At 41.7% G+C, this 17,524-nt stretch overlaps 1 protein-coding gene across 1 annotated transcript; it reads left to right on the top strand.

Moving 5' to 3' along the window:
* The first annotated feature begins 1,932 nt into the window (after positions 1 to 1,932).
* Positions 1,933 to 14,150, top strand: LOC142906834 (uncharacterized). Its single transcript, XM_076055458.1, has 3 exons — positions 1,933 to 2,070; positions 2,545 to 2,633; positions 8,956 to 14,150. Exon 3 carries the CDS (start codon positions 8,997 to 8,999, stop codon positions 10,554 to 10,556), a length of 1,560 nt encoding a protein of 519 aa, XP_075911573.1. The 5' UTR covers positions 1,933 to 2,070; positions 2,545 to 2,633; positions 8,956 to 8,996; the 3' UTR covers positions 10,557 to 14,150.
* The last annotated feature ends 3,374 nt before the right edge of the window (positions 14,151 to 17,524 follow it).

Below are 17,524 nucleotides of genomic sequence, written 5' to 3'. Positions count from 1 at the left end.
AAGATCACATTGATTATATAGGTAAAAAGACAAATATAAAAAATTGGTTTTCTGTATCGACACAAGCACTGCTTCCCGCCTATGTTCCGTTTGGAATTGATAAAAGCTACCATACTGCCTCTACTTGATTACTGTGACATCGTGTATAAATCAGCTCCAAGTACTGAACTGAAGAAGCTTGATTCCATCTATCACTCGGCCTTAAGATTTGCATTGAACTGCCCATATAAGACTCACCACTTTGATCTCTACATTGGGTCAAACTTAACATTTCTTAATGTTCGACGGCTTGTGCACCAGATCTTATTTATTCACGATGTACTTACAAAATAATCCGCAAACTACCTGCTGGATCTCCTCTCTGTTTCAAAGAAAAAAATTGACCTCAGGTCTTCGCTCATTTACAAGCTTCACATTCCCTATTGCCGTACAAAAACTGGAGAAAGGGCCTTTGCTATTGATGCCCCCAGGGTCTGGAATGCTATTGCCAAAAAACTGCAACTTGAATCATTACCAATGAGATCTTCACTCAAAACTGCTGTAGAGGAGTTGTACACCCCTAGCTGCCACTGCTATTCAGTGGCCTAAAATAAAATAAAATGTTTCGCTCCGGATGACCGCTGCAAAGTATTATCTGTATTTTGATATAGCGTGCTGATTTTAAAGGTGCATTGAAAAATTTGATACTCCGACTGATGCTCCTGTTTTATGAGACCTCCATTGCCAGTAACAAGATATAGTAATAGGTTTTACCCTTTTAACTGACACAAAAACTGACACCTTTATTTCAGGCATCATGTTTGCAATAAGCACAACACAAGCAGTCAAAATGCAAACAAAAGAGACAACTCTGATAATAATATGCACTGTCCTTGAATTTGATTGGCCCACACCCGAGACGGCTTTTCTTAGAGCTTAGTTTGTGCCAGTTAAAAGGGTAAAACCTATTACTATATCTTGTTACTGGCAAAGGAGGTCTCAATGTAAATGCTCACCCTGAGCCCTCAATACTCTGATGGTGCGCTGTTTTTGAGCTGTACGCCTTTTGGTGTGATCTCGTCCAACACCAGTGGAGACTAGGCTCTAAGAAAAGCCGTCTCGGGTGTGGACCAATCAAATTCAAGGACAGTGCATGTCATTATCAGAGTTGTCTTTTTTGTTTGCATTTTGACTGCTTGTGTTGTGGTTATTGCAAACATGATGCCTTGAATAAAGGTGTCAGTTTTTGTGCCAGTTAAAAGGGTAAAACCTATTACTATTTGATGCTCCTGTTGTTGTGGAGTGACTCATGCAGCCAGCTATGGCTCTCGGGTTTGGTGTTACATGTTATTTATGTAGTTTATTGTGAAAATTCGGTCACAGTTCCTATGATCACTGTTACATTGCTTTTATGGCTTTATTTTGGTGGTGTCGAAAACGTTTTTTGGTTTGGCCATGTTTGTTTGTTGTAGTACGGAGTTAGACTGATGGCCTTAATCTAAGTTTTCTTGTGGTTGTTGTTGTTGTTTGACTTGCATCCCACTGGGATTTTTTGCACACAGCGTTGGTGTACGGTGCTTTTTCAGGAATATTTTGCTGGGTTTTTTTTCCTGGATTATTTGTTTGCACAGTCACATAGTCACTTTAAGATGTTTTCTTGTTCATGTTTTTTTGTTTGTTGCGGTTGCACCCGATTCAAGAGCCGAATGGCTCACAGGGCTATACCAAATAAATGAAACTGAAACTGAAAGAGAGGGAGCAATGGAATACAATCTAAATAAACTTAAACTCAAACCCCGCTCTCTGACGTCACAACTCCGCATTACCTCATCGGCGTGAGACGCGAGGGGGAGGTGTAACCCGCTAGTGACGTCATGTCACCAAGGTATTCACCCAACCCCCTTCTACCGCGAGTTCACTCACTTATGGGCCTAAGTTCATTAACATAATTTATTAAGTTGCACCGCCGCACATTGGGTATGGGAGTTGTTGTAACCCTCTAGTGACGTCATGTCACCTCCTGTTGCCGCGTGACGTCACGAGACACCAGGAAGCTGCCGATCGGCGCTCCTGCGCTCACTGAGATTTGAGGTGAGAAGTTCACATCGTGGTGGTGGTGGTTGTTGTTGTGGTGGTTGTTGTTGTTGTTGTTTACCCAGGTAGAGCCTCGCTCCTCTCTCTCTCGTAGTGATATCAATTGAGTAGCAGCGAGTAATGGAATCGACGTCCAGGTCGGAACATTACAACGCGGGGCCTAGTCATGCGGAGCCTCGCCTCCTGCCCCTCGCCTTGATTGCATTTGCTTTAATTCTCTCGCTTTAAGTTTAATTTGTCTTCACCTGGCTCGCTGCTTTTAAACTTTGTTTTTTCTTTGAAATATTCCTACAGTTTTCTTTGTTTTGTTATCTTTAGTTATCTTTACCAAGGTCAAAGCCCGCTTCAGCTGCTGTAACGCTCTTGTTTTCAGAAGCGACCTGCACACAACAGAGTGGTTTATCAACGTGTTGAAATGCCCGTCGGTCAAATACTCTAAAACGCGTGGTGATGTTCACTCTGAATGTGCAGGGAAAAAAACCCTGGAGGATCCTGAGGGAAAATCCACGCGACCACGAGGAGAGAGACACGCAAACTCCAAATATACATCCTTAATACAGGTTTGTTTGGGTTAGATCGCGTCAATGTGTGTGTGTAGTTAAACCCCTCCACCACTCGACACAGCCAACTAGTAGGGGTTGTCACGTTATCTACCGAAATATAGTAGTAACTACTATAAATAGTAACTACTGACTATAGTAGTATCTACTGACTAGTAGTATTTACTGACCATAGTATCTACTGACAGGAGTATCTACTAACTCTACAGTAGTATCTACTAACTCTATAGTAGTAACTACTGACTCTAAATAGTATCTACTGACTCTATAGTAGTATCTACTGACTGTAGTAGTATTTACTGACCATAGTAGTATCTAATGACAGTAGTATCTACTTACTATACAGGAGTATCTACTAACTCTACAGTAGTATCTACTGACTCTATAGTAGTAACTAGTGACTCTAAATAGTATCTACTGACTCTATAGTAGTATCTACTGACTATAGTAGTAACTACTGACTATAGTAGTATTTACTGACCATAGTAGTGTCTAATGACAGTAGTATCTACTTACTATACAGGAGTATCTACTGACTATAGTAGTATCTACTGACTGTAGTAGTATTTACTGACCATAGTGTCTAATGACAGTAGTATCTACTTACTATACAGGAGTATCTACTGACTGTAGTAGTATTTACTGACCATAGTATCTACTGACAGGAGTATCTACTGACTCTATAGTAGTATCTACTGACTCTATAGTAGTATCTACTGACTATAGTAGTATCTACTGACTCTATAGTAGTATTTACTGACCATAGTGTCTAATGACAGTAGTATCTACTTACTATACAGGAGTATCTACTGACTGTAGTAGTATTTACTGACCATAGTATCTACTGACAGGAGTATCTACTGACTCTATAGTAGTATCTACTGACTCTATAGTAGTATCTACTGACTATAGTAGTAACTACTAACTCTAAATAGTATCTACTGACTCTATAGTAGTATCTACTGACTGTAGTAGTATTTACTGACCATTGTAGTGTCTAATGACAGTAGTATCTACTTGCTATACAGGAGTATCTACTGACTATAGTAGTATCTACTGACAGTAGTATCTACTGACAGCAGTGTCTACTTTCTCTATAGTAGTATCTACTTACTCTATAGTAGTATCTACTGATCATAGTAGTATCTACTGATCATATTAGTATCTATGGACTGTATAGTAGTATCAACTGACTGTATTATCTACTGACAGTAGTATCTACTGACAGTAGTATCTACTTACTCTATAGTAGTATCTACTGATCATAGTAGTATCTACTGATCACAGTAGTATCTATGGACTGTATAGTAGTATCAACTGACTGTATTATCTACTGACAGTAGTATCTACTGACAGTAGTATCTACTTACTCTATAGTAGTATCTACTGATCATAGTAGTATCTACTGATCACAGTAGTATCTATGGACTGTATAGTAGTATCAACTGACTGTATTATCTACTGACAGTAGTATCTACTGACAGTAGTATCTACTTACTATACAGGAGTATCTACTAACTCTACAGTAGTATCTACTGACTCTATAGTAGTAACTAGTGACTCTAAATAGTATCTACTGACTCTATAGTAGTATCTACTGACTATAGTAGTAACTACTGACTATAGTAGTATTTACTGACCATAGTAGTGTCTAATGACAGTAGTATCTACTTACTATACAGGAGTATCTACTGACTATAGTAGTATCTACTGACTGTAGTAGTATTTACTGACCATAGTGTCTAATGACAGTAGTATCTACTTACTATACAGGAGTATCTACTGACTGTAGTAGTATTTACTGACCATAGTATCTACTGACAGGAGTATCTACTGACTCTATAGTAGTATCTACTGACTCTATAGTAGTATCTACTGACTATAGTAGTAACTACTAACTCTAAATAGTATCTACTGACTCTATAGTAGTATCTACTGACTGTAGTAGTATTTACTGACCATTGTAGTGTCTAATGACAGTAGTATCTACTTGCTATACAGGAGTATCTACTGACTATAGTAGTATCTACTGACAGTAGTATCTACTGACAGCAGTGTCTACTTTCTCTATAGTAGTATCTACTTACTCTATAGTAGTATCTACTGATCATAGTAGTATCTACTGATCATATTAGTATCTATGGACTGTATAGTAGTATCAACTGACTGTATTATCTACTGACAGTAGTATCTACTGACAGTAGTATCTACTTACTCTATAGTAGTATCTACTGATCATAGTAGTATCTACTGATCACAGTAGTATCTATGGACTGTATAGTAGTATCAACTGACTGTATTATCTACTGACAGTAGTATCTACTGACAGTAGTATCTACTTACTCTATATTAGTATCTACTGGCTATAGTAGTATCTAATGATCACAGTAGTATCTATGGACTGTATAGTAGTATCAACTGACTGTAGTACCTACTGACAGTAGTATCTACTGACAGTAGTATCTACTTACTCTATAGTAGTATCTACTTACTCTATAGTAGTATCTACTTACTCTATAGTAGTATCTACTTACTCTATAGTATCTACTGGCCATAGTAGTATCTACTGATCACAGTAGTATCTATGGACTGTATAGTAGTATCAACTGACTGTCGCGGTATTTGCTGGCTAGTGGTATCTACTGACTAGTATCTACTGATTCTACAGTAGTATCTGCCGACTATAGTGGGAACGAGTAACTCGAAAGTAGTATCTGCTTACTCTTTAAAAGTAGCTTCTACTGACTGCAGTGATATCTACCGACTCTACAGTAGTAACTACCGACTTTATAGTCGTAACTACTGACTATAGTAGTATATAGTGACTCTACAGTAGTTTCTACTGACTGCAGTAGTGTCTACCGACTCTTTAATATATATCAAGGCCGTAATTATAATATATATTGGGGGGGGGGGTTAAAATATGCTCAAAATGTCCCCCCCCAATATATTGCTATAAAAATATAAAAAAAATTAGTGATAATTGCCATGCTATGTAAATAAAAAGAACAATTTGCTAAACCTTGGCCACAATATCTGGACTTGTCTTCATATAAATCAATGCATAGATTTCTGTTTATATGATTGTGGTTATGGTTGTACTTTATTAATCCCTAATCTCAGACATTACATACAATGAAACAAGAAATGATAAAAAAGTAAAAACAGAGCAATGTAATACAATACACTATTTTACATGATTATAAAAAAATAATAAAAAGTCTATCTCATGTGTTAGTGAATTTTTTAATATTTTTTTGCAGGAAATGGCAGTAAATTAGTTTTCAAATTTAGATATTTTTCTGGGTTGGGACCCCCAGACCCCCTGGAAGATTTGGTCCCCCCCAATGTTGACTCCATGGCTACAGCCTTGGTATATATCGACTCTATAGCAGTAGCTACTAACTCTATAGTAGGAAATACTGACTTTAGTAATAACTACTAACTCTATAGTAGTATATACTGGCTCGATAGCACTATCTACTATCACTACAGTAGTATGTACTGGCTGTCGTAGTAGCTACTATCACTACAGTAGTATGTACTGGCTATAGTAGTAGTTACTATCACTACAGTAGTATGTACTGGCTATAGTAGTAGCTACTATCACTACAGTAGTATGTACTGGCTGTAGTAGTAGCTACTATCACTACAGTAGTATGTACTGGCTGTAGTAGTAGCTACTATCACTACAGTAGTATGTATTGGCTGTAGTAGTAGCTACTATCACTCCAGTAGTATGTACTGGCTATAGTAGTAGCTATCACTCCAGTAGTATGTACTGGCTGTAGTAGTAGTTACTATCACTACAGTAGTATGTACTGGCTGTAGTAGTAGCTACTATCACTACAGTGGTATGTACTAGCTGTAGTAGTAGCTACTATCACTACAGTGGTATGTACTAGCTGTAGTAGTAGCTACTATCACTACAGTAGTATGTACTGACTGTAGTAGTACCTACTATCACTACAGTAGTATGTACTGGCTGTCGTAGTAGCTACTATCACTACAGTAGTATGTACTGGCTGTAGTAGTAGCTACTATCACTACAGTAGTATGTATTGGCTGTAGTAGTAGCTACTATCACTCCAGTAGTATGTACTGGCTATAGTAGTAGCTATCACTCCAGTAGTATGTACTGGCTGTAGTAGTAGTTACTATCACTACAGTAGTATGTACTGACTGTAGTAGTAGCAACTATCACTACAGTAGTATGTATTGGCTGTAGTAGTAGCTACTATCACTCCAGTAGTATGTACTGGCTGTAGTAGTAGTTACTATCACTACAGTAGTATGTACTGGCTGTAGTAGTAGCTACTATCACTACAGTGGTATGTACTAGCTGTAGTAGTAGCTACTATCACTACAGTGGTATGTACTAGCTGTAGTAGTAGCTACTATCACTACAGTAGTATGTACTGACTGTAGTAGTACCTACTATCACTACAGTAGTATGTATTGGCTGTAGTAGTAGCTATACTAACTTTAGCAATACGTACTGGCTGTAGTATTAGCTATATTTAACTCTATAACAGTGTGTACTGGCTGTTGTAGTAACTATACTATCTGTAAATCAGTGTGTACTGGCTGTAATAGTAGCTATACAAACTCTATAGCAATGAGTACTGGCCGTAGTAGTAGCTATACTAACTCTATAGCAGTGTGTACTGGTCACAGTAGTAGCTATACTAACTCTATAGCAGTGTGTACTGGTCACAGTAGTAGCTATACTAACTCTATAGCAGTGTGTACTGGATGTAATAGCTATACTAACTCTATAGCAGTGTGTGCTGGCTGTAGTAGTAGCTATACTAACTCTATAGCAGTGTGTACTGTATGTAATAGCTATACTAACTCTATAGCAGTGTGTGCTGGCTGTAGTAGTAGCTATACTAACTCTATAGCAGTGTGTACTGGCTGTAGTAGTAGCTATACTGACTCTATAATTATAATCTCTAGTTCTTTGGTTGAGTCATGTAGATAGACAAATAGTAATACAAATAAAGTTACTAATAAAGTGAATAAAAAATAAAAATAACCATCGATGTAAGCTGTAGCCTGGTTGTTAAGTTTTGTGAATGTACTGGCAGTCTATAATGCAGACTGAAGAAATGGTTATTAATAACCAAGAATAAGTCTATAGACTGCCATTACACTCGCCCAGCTTACTAACCATTGCTACAGTCTACATTATAGACTGCGCGTAAACTCACTAAACTTAATAAGAAACCTACAGTCTACATTATAGACTGCCAGTTCACTCACCGAGGTTAAGAACCAGGCTATAGTCTACATTATAGACTGCCAGTGCACTCAACCAACTTAATAACCATTGCCATAGTCGCATCTTGATTTGAAGCTTTCGTGACTGCAGGAATGCATACTCTTTGGTTCTTTCGGTGAATTCACGTAGGTAGAAAAAATAATAGATCACAACGTTTCGATCGCAACTCAAGCAACCGTCATCAGGTGTGAAACAAAACACAGCAGAAGGATTGCTGACGTAGGAGAAAGAGCTGCTGCAACAAGAGTTGCAGCAGCTCTTTGGAGGTTCAATCAAAACAATAGCTTATTTGAGTATCCTCTGGAACTTTTTGTAAGAATGTAAACATATTCTTAGCTCTTTCGGTAAAGTCACCACGTTGAAGGGAAACAATAAAATAATCAAATATATATATAAAACAATAAAAAAAATCTCACGACGTTTCGACCATAACACAAACTGTCGTCATCAGGTGTGTCGGTTTGGTCGAAACGTCGTGAGAATTTTTATTGTTTTATATATATTTTATTGTTTCCCTTCAACGTGACTTTACCGAAAGAGCTAAGAATGAATTACTGCAGTCACGAAAGATTTAAATCAGAATGTAAACAGTCAGGAAATTGACACAGCATATATGCTGCTGAAGTTAGATCTGTTCATCCAAGCATTCAAGCAAATCTGAGCCTGGCTTCACACCTCTAAATTGCGATTGAATATTAATTTATGCATTTCTGCATAATACAAATCGTATTATTATCAACAGCCGTTGCTATGTTAGCTGAATTTTGCTTTTATAAATATTGCTATTGTTGCCAGGCAGCCGAAATTGTGTGCTTGATGTTTTGGGTTAATATTTATTTTGAAGATACTAGGGCCTCCGGGCATATTTATAACCATTTGCCCTCTCATTGTGTGCCTTAACAGCCCATAAGATGGATTGGGGAATATCTTGAGTATATGAATAAATATAGACGTGTAAGTCACCTGTGATTGTGTATATGCATTCCTCTGTGCCTCGATATTGACGTAGATGGTGTGGATATTTTTTTCTGTCTGCAGCTGAAACATTCTTCTGACGCTTCATCGGCAGAATTGGTCTGATGGAGCAAAGGCACTCGGCGCAGCCCGGTTCAACAAGACAACAATGGGACCAGGATACAAACAGCATGGATTGTACTGGAAGTGTGACATGGCACCAGAGAACTCAAAGAGGAGATGAACCCTTCAAGTGCACTGTGTGTGAGAAGGCATTTTCAGATTCATCTGTTTTTAAAAAACACCAGAGAACGCACACGGGAGTGAAACCTTTCAAGTGCACTGTCTGTGAGAAGGCATTTGCAGAGTTATCAAATCTTAAAACACACCATAGAACACACACAGGAGAGAAATATTTCAAGTGCACTGTGTGCGAGAAGGCATTTGCACAATTATCAAATCTTCAGAGGCACCACAGAACGCACACAGGAGAGAAACCCTTCAAGTGCAGTGTGTGTGGGAAGGCATTTTCAAATTCATCTGGTCTTAAGAACCACCAGAGAACACACACGGAAGGGAAACATTACAAGTGCAGTTTGTGCGAGACGACATTTTCAAGTTCATTTTGTTTTAAAATGCACCAGAGAACACACAAAGGAGAGAAACCCTTCAGGTGCACTCTGTGCGGGAAGCCCTTTGCATATTCATCACAGCTTAAAAAACACCAGAGAACGCACACAGGAGAGAAACCCTTCAAGTGCACTCTGTGCGGGAAGCCCTTTGCAGATTCATCACTTCTTAAAAAACACCAGAGAACGCACACAGGAGAGAAACCCTTCAAGTGCACTGTCTGTGAGAAGGCATTTGCATGGTCATCAGATCTTCAGATCCACCAGAGAACACACACGGGAGAGAAACCCTTCAAGTGCACTTTCTGTGAGAAGGCATTTGCATGGTCATCAGCTCTTCAGATCCACCAGAGAACACACACAGGAGAGAAACCCTTCAGGTGCACTCCGTGTGGGAAGCCCTTTGTAGATTCATCACATCTTAAAAAACACCAGAGAACACACACAGGAGATAAACCCTTCAGGTGCACTGTCTGTGAGAAGGCATTTGCATGGTCATCAGATCTTCAGATCCACCAGAGAACACACACAGGAGAGAAACCCTTCAGGTGCACTCTGTGTGGGAAGCCCTTTGCAGATTCATCACATCTTAAACGGCACCAGAGAACACACATGGGAGAGAATCCCTTCAAGTGCAGTGTGTGTGGGAAGGCATTTTCAGATTCATCAAATCTTAAAATACACCAGGGAACACACAGGCATCAGAAAATCCCCAAGGAGTGTAGTCTGAAAGCGGCTTGTGAAAGTCAAAGTGCTGCAATAAGCCCATCCCTCCTGAAAATAGAACCAGAAGAGAATCCCAGCTTGGACACTATGAAATGTTTCAAGGTGAAATGTGAAGAGGTGACAGTGAAGAGCGAAGAAGTGAAGGTGAAATGTGAAGATGAAGATTCAACTCCAAAATGGGACCTTAACATCGATGGAGGCAACGTGAAGCAGGAGGAGAATTCTGACTGTGAGGCAGAGCGAGGCAACTCCCAGCAGTTTGTGAAAGTGGAGGTGTGGGTGGACTTCTTAGACAATACAAAGTCAAATGGAGACCCTGTAGATATGTAAGATTGAGACAATGAAGCCCGAATAGATTCACCTTTGTCACAGGCCTTTAATAAAAATAACTCTATTCCTAGGTTCAACCTGCACAGCAAGAGCGGTCAGTATTTGTGGACCTGTGGGTTGGGTAGATCTCTAACTAGGGGATCTGAATTCTGAGACCTGATAGAATTACACTAAAACATAACCATTTTATTTTCACAATTGGTAATATACCCCTAGATAATGAAGCCCAGCCTAATTTAAATTAGCATAATTTAATCAAATGTCATTTTTTTCAGCTGCCCCTGTGTGGCATAAGGTGGTCCTGCACCAGGCTGCATGTGGGCATGAGTCTGTTAATAGGGCGCAATGATTGATGTATGATCTCAGTTGTGTCATTTGTGGGTAATGTTTCGAATTTGCCAAATTTTAAACAATGCCAGCACGCAATCGCATGCACATTTTGAATGACAATAGTTTGTTTTAGAATCAGATGTTAAGAAGTACGGTGCATATTTGTAATTAATGTTCCTGGACTAATCAGGGATGCCTGTCGGATTTGAACCTTGAACCTCTACCCCTCAATCTGACTACTGTAGGTGTAGGCCTCATCCGACAGAGATCAACTTGTAAATACGATATAACACGATGAAATACATTTCAGTGCAGTAATTACATTTTGTAAATAAGCCTATCGATAATTTAATGAATACTTATTCTTGGTTCTTTCGGTAAAGTCACGTAGAAGGGAAACAATAAAATAATAAAAAATATATAAAACTAAAAATTCTCACGACGTTTCGACCATAACACAAACACCTGATGATGACCGTTTGTGTTATGGTCGAAACGTCGTGAGAATTTTAAATTTTTATATATTTTATTGTTTCCCTTCAACGTGACTTTACTGAAAGAGCTAAGATTATAATGAATACTTGTCTGATTTTGTGCGTACATGTAACATTTTGTCTATAAGGTCAAATATGGAACACGTGATTGTAGGAGAAAGTGTGTGTTTTGGAAGTAACCTATACAGATGTAGTGGAGTAGGAAGGTATGCTGGGGAAACTGCGCGATTGTATTGATCACACGGACAGTGTGGGGTTATTTGGGGGTTAGCCTATGGAAGGCGTAAACAGCGTGGGTCGCCTTAGGACAGGCACGTGCAGAAGCTGAAAGGTGACGTCATCGGTTGGGCCAGTTAAGGTAGACGAGAAGCAACGGCAGTGATTGGCTGGGACTTGTTGGGGAGTCAGCTGAAGAGAATTGGGAGTGGGAGCTGAGGAGAGTTGGGGTCCGGAGTTGGAAGCCAGGACAGTGTGTAGAGTTAGCGGAGCTGAAGAAGACGGAACAGTTAGCAGTGGAGTGAGCGTAGAGTTAGCGGAGCTGAAGAAGATGAAGCAGTTAGCAGTGGAGTGAGCGTAGAGTTAGCGGAGCTGAAGAAGACGGAACAGTTAGCAGTGGAGTGAGCGTAGAGTTAGCGGAGCTCAAGAAGACGGAACAGTTAGCAGTGGAGTGAGCGTAGAGTTAGCGGAGCTCAAGAAGACGGAACAGTTAGCAGTGGAGTGAGCGTAGAGTTAGCGGAGCTGAAGAAGAAGCAGTTAGCAGTGGAGAGAGCGTAGCGTTAGCGGAGCTGAAGAAGACGGAACAGTTAGCAGTGGACTGAGCGTAGAGTTAGCGGAGCTGAAGAAGGCGGAGCAGTTAGCAGTGGAGAGAGCGTAGAGTTAGCGGAGCTGAAGAAGGCGGAACAGTTAGCAGTGGAGAGAGCGTGGAGCTAACGGAGCTGAAGAAGACGGAACAGTTAGCAGTGGAGTGAGCGTAGTAATAGAGGAGCTGAAGAAGGCAGAGCAGTTAGCAGTGGAGTGAGCGTAGAGTTAGCGGAGCTGAAGAAGGCGGAACAGTTAGCAGTGGAGTGAGCGTAGAGTTAGCGGAGCTGAAGAAGGCGGAACAGTTAGCAGTGGAGTGAGCGTAGAGTTAGCGGAGCTGAAGAAGGCGGAGCAGTTAGCAGTGGAGTGAGCGTAGAGTTAGCGGAGCTGAAGAAGAAGCAGCAGTTAGCAGTGGAGTGAGCGTAGAGTTAGCGGAGCTGAAGAAGGCGGAACAGTTAGCAGTGGAGTGAGCGTAGAGTTAGCGGAGCTGAAGAAGACGGAGCAGTTAGCAGTGGAGTGAGTGTAGAGTTAGCGGAGCTGAAGAAGGCGGAACAGTTAGCAGTGGAGTGAGCGTAGAGTTAGCGGAGCTGAAGAAGGCGGAACAGTTAGCAGTGGAGAGAGCGTAGAGTTAGCGGAGCTGAAGAAGACTTAGCAGTGGAGTGAGCGTAGAGTTAGCGGAGCTGAAGAAGACGGAACAGTTAGCAGTGGAGTGAGCTTAGAGTTAGCGGAGCTGAAGTAGACGGAACAGTTAGCAGTGGAGTGAGCGTGGAGTTAGCGGAGCTGAAGAAGACGGAACAGTTAGCAGTGGAGTGAGCGTAGAGTTAGCGGAGCTGAAGAAGACGGAACAGTTAGCAGTGGAGTGAGCGTAGAGTTAGCGGAGCTGAAGAAGACGGAACAGTTAGCAGTGGAGTGAGCGTGGAGTTAGCGGAGCTGAAGAAGACGGAACAGTTAGCAGTGGAGTGAGCGTAGAGTTAGCGGAGCTGAAGAAGACGGAACAGTTAGCAGTGGAGTGAGCTTAGAGTTAGCGGAGCTGAAGTAGACGGAACAGTTAGCAGTGGAGTGAGCGTAGAGTTAGCGGAGCTGAAGAAGCCGGAGCAGTTAGCAGTGGAGTGAGCGTAGAGTTAGCGTAGCTGAAGACGACGGAACAGTTAGCAGTGGAGTGAGCGTAGAGTTAGCGGAGCTGAAGAAGACGGAGCAGTTAGCAGTGGAGAGAGCGTAGAGTTAGCGGAGCTGAAGAAGACGGAACAGTTAGCAGTGGAGTGAGCGTAGAGTTAGCGGAGCTGAAGGCGGAGCAGTTAGCAGTGGAGTGAGCGTAGAGTTAGCGGAGCTGAAGAAGACGGAACAGTTAGCAGTGGAGTGAGCGTGGAGTTAGCGGAGCTGAAGAAGACGGAACAGTTAGCAGTGGAGAGAGCGTAGAGTTAGCGGAGCTGAAGACGTCTTAGCAGTGGAGAGAGCGTAGTAATAGAGGAGCTGGAGACGAGGTGTGTGGAGACAGAGAAGTGAGATTGGCTTTCGCTGCGTGCGACGACGCTGTATTAGCGGAGGAGCTGAGGAGGATAGCCAGCAGTGGAGAGAGCGTAGGAATAGAGGAGTTGAAGACGTGTGTGTGTGTGCGGAACAGAGCGACGTGATACTGGGAACCAAAGGTGGTGAGCGAGACGGGCGAAGCACGGCGAGGCGAGCCGCGGTGTCCGGGATACGGTGGAGTGTGTAGAACGTGGTTTTTATTTATTTTTAATTTTTTAAAATTTTTTTATCTTAAAGCTATTTTATATTCGATATTTATTTAATTTTATATACTTCAGCCCCTTGGTGTTAGACTTTTAACCCTCATTATAGTAAGATTTGTTTAAAACTTATTTAAGATTTTTAGATTCCTATATGTTGAATGTATGCACCATCCTGCCAAAGTAAATTCCGTGTCGGTGTGAACTTACATGGCGAATAAAACCCTTTCTGATTCTGAAAATAACTCACGTGAGAGCTGTTCTTTTGATACGGGTCAACTGGTAATTTTTCGTGATTGAGGAAGCATCTGCCTCTGGAAAAAGTCATTGTCTTTTGAAATAAGGAACATTCGCATAATTAATCAGTTACAAGGCATGTGACTTAAAAGTTACGTATGGGAGATACATTCTCCACAACGCGTATTCTAATTTTATCACACGTGTGTGGCAGTCAGAGTGATAGCTTTGGGGGGGCAGGGTGTTTCTTTGATTGGGGAGAAGCGAGGGAATCGTGGTGGGGGGGGGGCGTGGCTTTGTGTGAAGGTGGTTGCAGGTGCGTTGGATTGGATTGGCTCGTGCGCACGGGGGGTTTAGACTCGTGGGCACGCAGCGCCAATCAAATGGGGGGGAATGAGCCCAAGGGTGTGATTCAATTAAAGGCCCCGCTATGGGGAACCCAGAGGAAGGGACGGGGAATTTCATTACGCGACTGATCCGGCTCGAGGTGGCTGGGGACTGATCCGCTGAGGGTGGTCTTCTTTGGTTATTTCGGTAAAGTCACCACGTAGAATGAGAATAAAATAATAAATTGATAAAATAAAATAACACAATAATATTCTCACGACGTTTCGGCCACAACACAAGCGGCCTTCATCAGCGCTGTCCTACCAGACAGTCTCGTCCCTTCATCTGATGAAGGCCGCTTGTGTTGTGGCCGAAACGTCGTGAGAATATTTGTGTTATTTTATTTGATCAATTTATTATTTTATTCTCATTCTACGTGACTTTACCGAAAGAACCAAAGAAGATGAATCATTGCAGTCACGAACGCTTTAAATCGCTGAGGGTGGTGTTTGGAGCGGTTTTTGTTTGGTCTGCTCCAGACCCGGGTGGTGCGTCGTGCCTGCCTTCGCTCAGCGGTTTGCTCCCACCGTCGTTTGTGGGTGGAGTAAGTCGGTGAGGCCGCGGTTGTTGGATTATTGCGTGACTGTGTTGGTTGTTGTGTTCTTGCGAGGGTCATTTGGGTTAGTATAGTGGCTTGTGATGCGTGCACTCCTCCACAGAGAAGTAGTAGCCCTGTTGCCCTTTAACAATGTAGTAAGATTTGTGCAGAGATTAAATTATAAGTAAACACTATACATCCTGGAATATACCGGCAGTGGTCTTGGTTGTGTTTCCCGCATTGTAATATGGGGTGTCGCGTGAAATAGAGGCCCCGCCGTAATTTAAGCGACAATGATGCTAGCTAGGGTTTCGGATGTAGACCGAAACCTGCTAAAGCATGTCCCAAAAGGATGCACCATTGCAACGTATTTTGTAGATTTTGTCGAACTAGGACTAGAAATGCTCCTTGCTGATTTCACATCTGGATGTTCGTCACCATCGGTTGAAGCAAGCCCGACTGCTGTTGAGACATTGTACACCAATACTGGTCCGCAGGTGGCTTGCACTGAATCAATGATGTACTCCTAGAAGGCTGCTATTTATACTCTTTGGTTCTATTGGGTAAAGTCACGTAGGTGAAAACAAAATAACAAAAAAATCACGACAGCGCTGTCCTCCAGACAGGCTCGTCCCTTCACCTGATGAAGGCCGCTAGTGTTGTGGCCGAAACGTCGTGATTTTTTGTTATTTTGTTTTCACCTACGTGACTTTACCCAATAGAACCAAAGAGTATGGATCCTAGCAATCACGAAAGCTTTAAATCTAGAACTGCTATTTATAGTTTGTGTAAAACATTTCTCTGTGTCCATGAAGAGACCAATAAATGAAATACACGTGTCTGCTGATCTGATTCATAGCAAGGAGGTAATTTTAAGAGCACATTTGAAATGCATCATGGATTTTTGTTACAGATTTGTATTCTAGCCTAGGTTTTATTGGATTTTAATATCTGTTTAGAAAAAAAATTAAATTAACCGTGTCCATCGATATCCCGCTGCTTACCACATGTTTACTTAAATATGTAAAAGCCTCTGAAGATATCGCCTCAGTCACGTGGGTGGTGTCAGTGCCTCCCTATCTGGTTAATGACCTCACCAACAGCAGAACTCCTCTCGTCCACGGGACGTGGCGACTGCGCACCGAGTCTTGGAATTCATTTGCACAGTCAATCAAATCTTGACCGACAACAGAGAACACGCACAGAAGAGGATCCCATCAGGTGCATTTTGTGTGGTGAGACGTTTGCACGGTCATCAAATCTTCACAACCGCCAGGGAACACGTTAAGAACGCCGTCAAGTACACTGTGTTTGAAGGCCTTTGAAGTGTTTTGAAACTGAAACACGCGTAAGGAGATCAATAAAGAGCAGAGTCTGCATTCGAGGTGTGAAATTCCAAGTGCCACAATAAGCCCATAGCTTGCAACGCAAGAACCATTAGAAAATCCTTGCTTGGATTACATGGCCAGGAGGAAAGGTGACATATGAAGACTCCAGGGTTTGAGCTCCGGTCATCAATGAAGGCAGCTGAAAGCGTGAGAAGAGGTTGGACTGTGAGTGAACCCGGGACAAATCCCAGACGGTTTTCGATGTGCAGGTTTGGGTTGAATGTTTTAATAATGTAGAGTAGGAGCAGCCAGTATATACAGTGAGGGAAAAAAGTATTTGATCCCCTGCTGATTTTTTACGTTTGCCCACTGACAAAGAAATGATCAGTCTTGATTTTAATGGTAGGTTTATTTGAACAGTGAGAGACAGAATAACAACAAAAATCCAGAAAAACGCATGTCAAAAATGTTATGAATTGATTTTCATTTTAATGAGGAAAATAAGTATTTGACCCCCTTCTCAATCAGAAAGATGTCTGGCTCCCAGGTGTCTTTTATACAGGTAACGTGCTGAGATTAGGAGCACACTCTTAAAGGGAGTGCTCCTAATCTCAGCTTGTTACCTGTATAAAAAGACACCTGTCCACAGAAGCAATCTTTCAGATTCCAACTCTCCACCATCGCCAAGACCAAAGAGCTCTCCAAGGATGTAAGGGACAAGATTGTAGACCTACACAAGGCTGGAATGGGCTACAAGACCATTGCCAAGCAGCTTGGTGAGAAGATGACAACAGTTGGTGCGATTATTCGCAAATGTAAGAAACACAAAAGACCTGTCAATCTCCCTCGGCCTGGGGCTCCATGCAATATCTCACCTCGTGGAGTTGCAATGATGAGAACAGTGAGGAATCAGCCCAGAACTACACGGGAGGATCTTGCCAGTGATCTCAAGGCAGCTGGGACCATAGTCACCAAGAAAACAATTGGTAACACACTATGCCGTGAAGGACTGAAATCCTGCAGCGCCCGCAAGGTCCCCCTGCTCAAGAAAGTACATACACATGCCGTCTGAAGTTTGCCAATGAACATCTGAATGATTCAGAGGACAACTGGGTGAAAGTGTTGTGGT

Source organism: Petromyzon marinus, chromosome 71, assembly GCF_048934315.1.
Source record: "Petromyzon marinus isolate PM22_M1 ecotype Great Lakes invasive population chromosome 71, UKy_Petmar_22M1.pri1.0, whole genome shotgun sequence".
Classification (NCBI taxonomy): domain Eukaryota; kingdom Metazoa; phylum Chordata; class Hyperoartia; order Petromyzontiformes; family Petromyzontidae; genus Petromyzon; species Petromyzon marinus.
The sequence above is the reverse complement of the archived record's forward strand: the minus strand, read 5'-3'. Positions and strand labels throughout refer to the sequence as shown.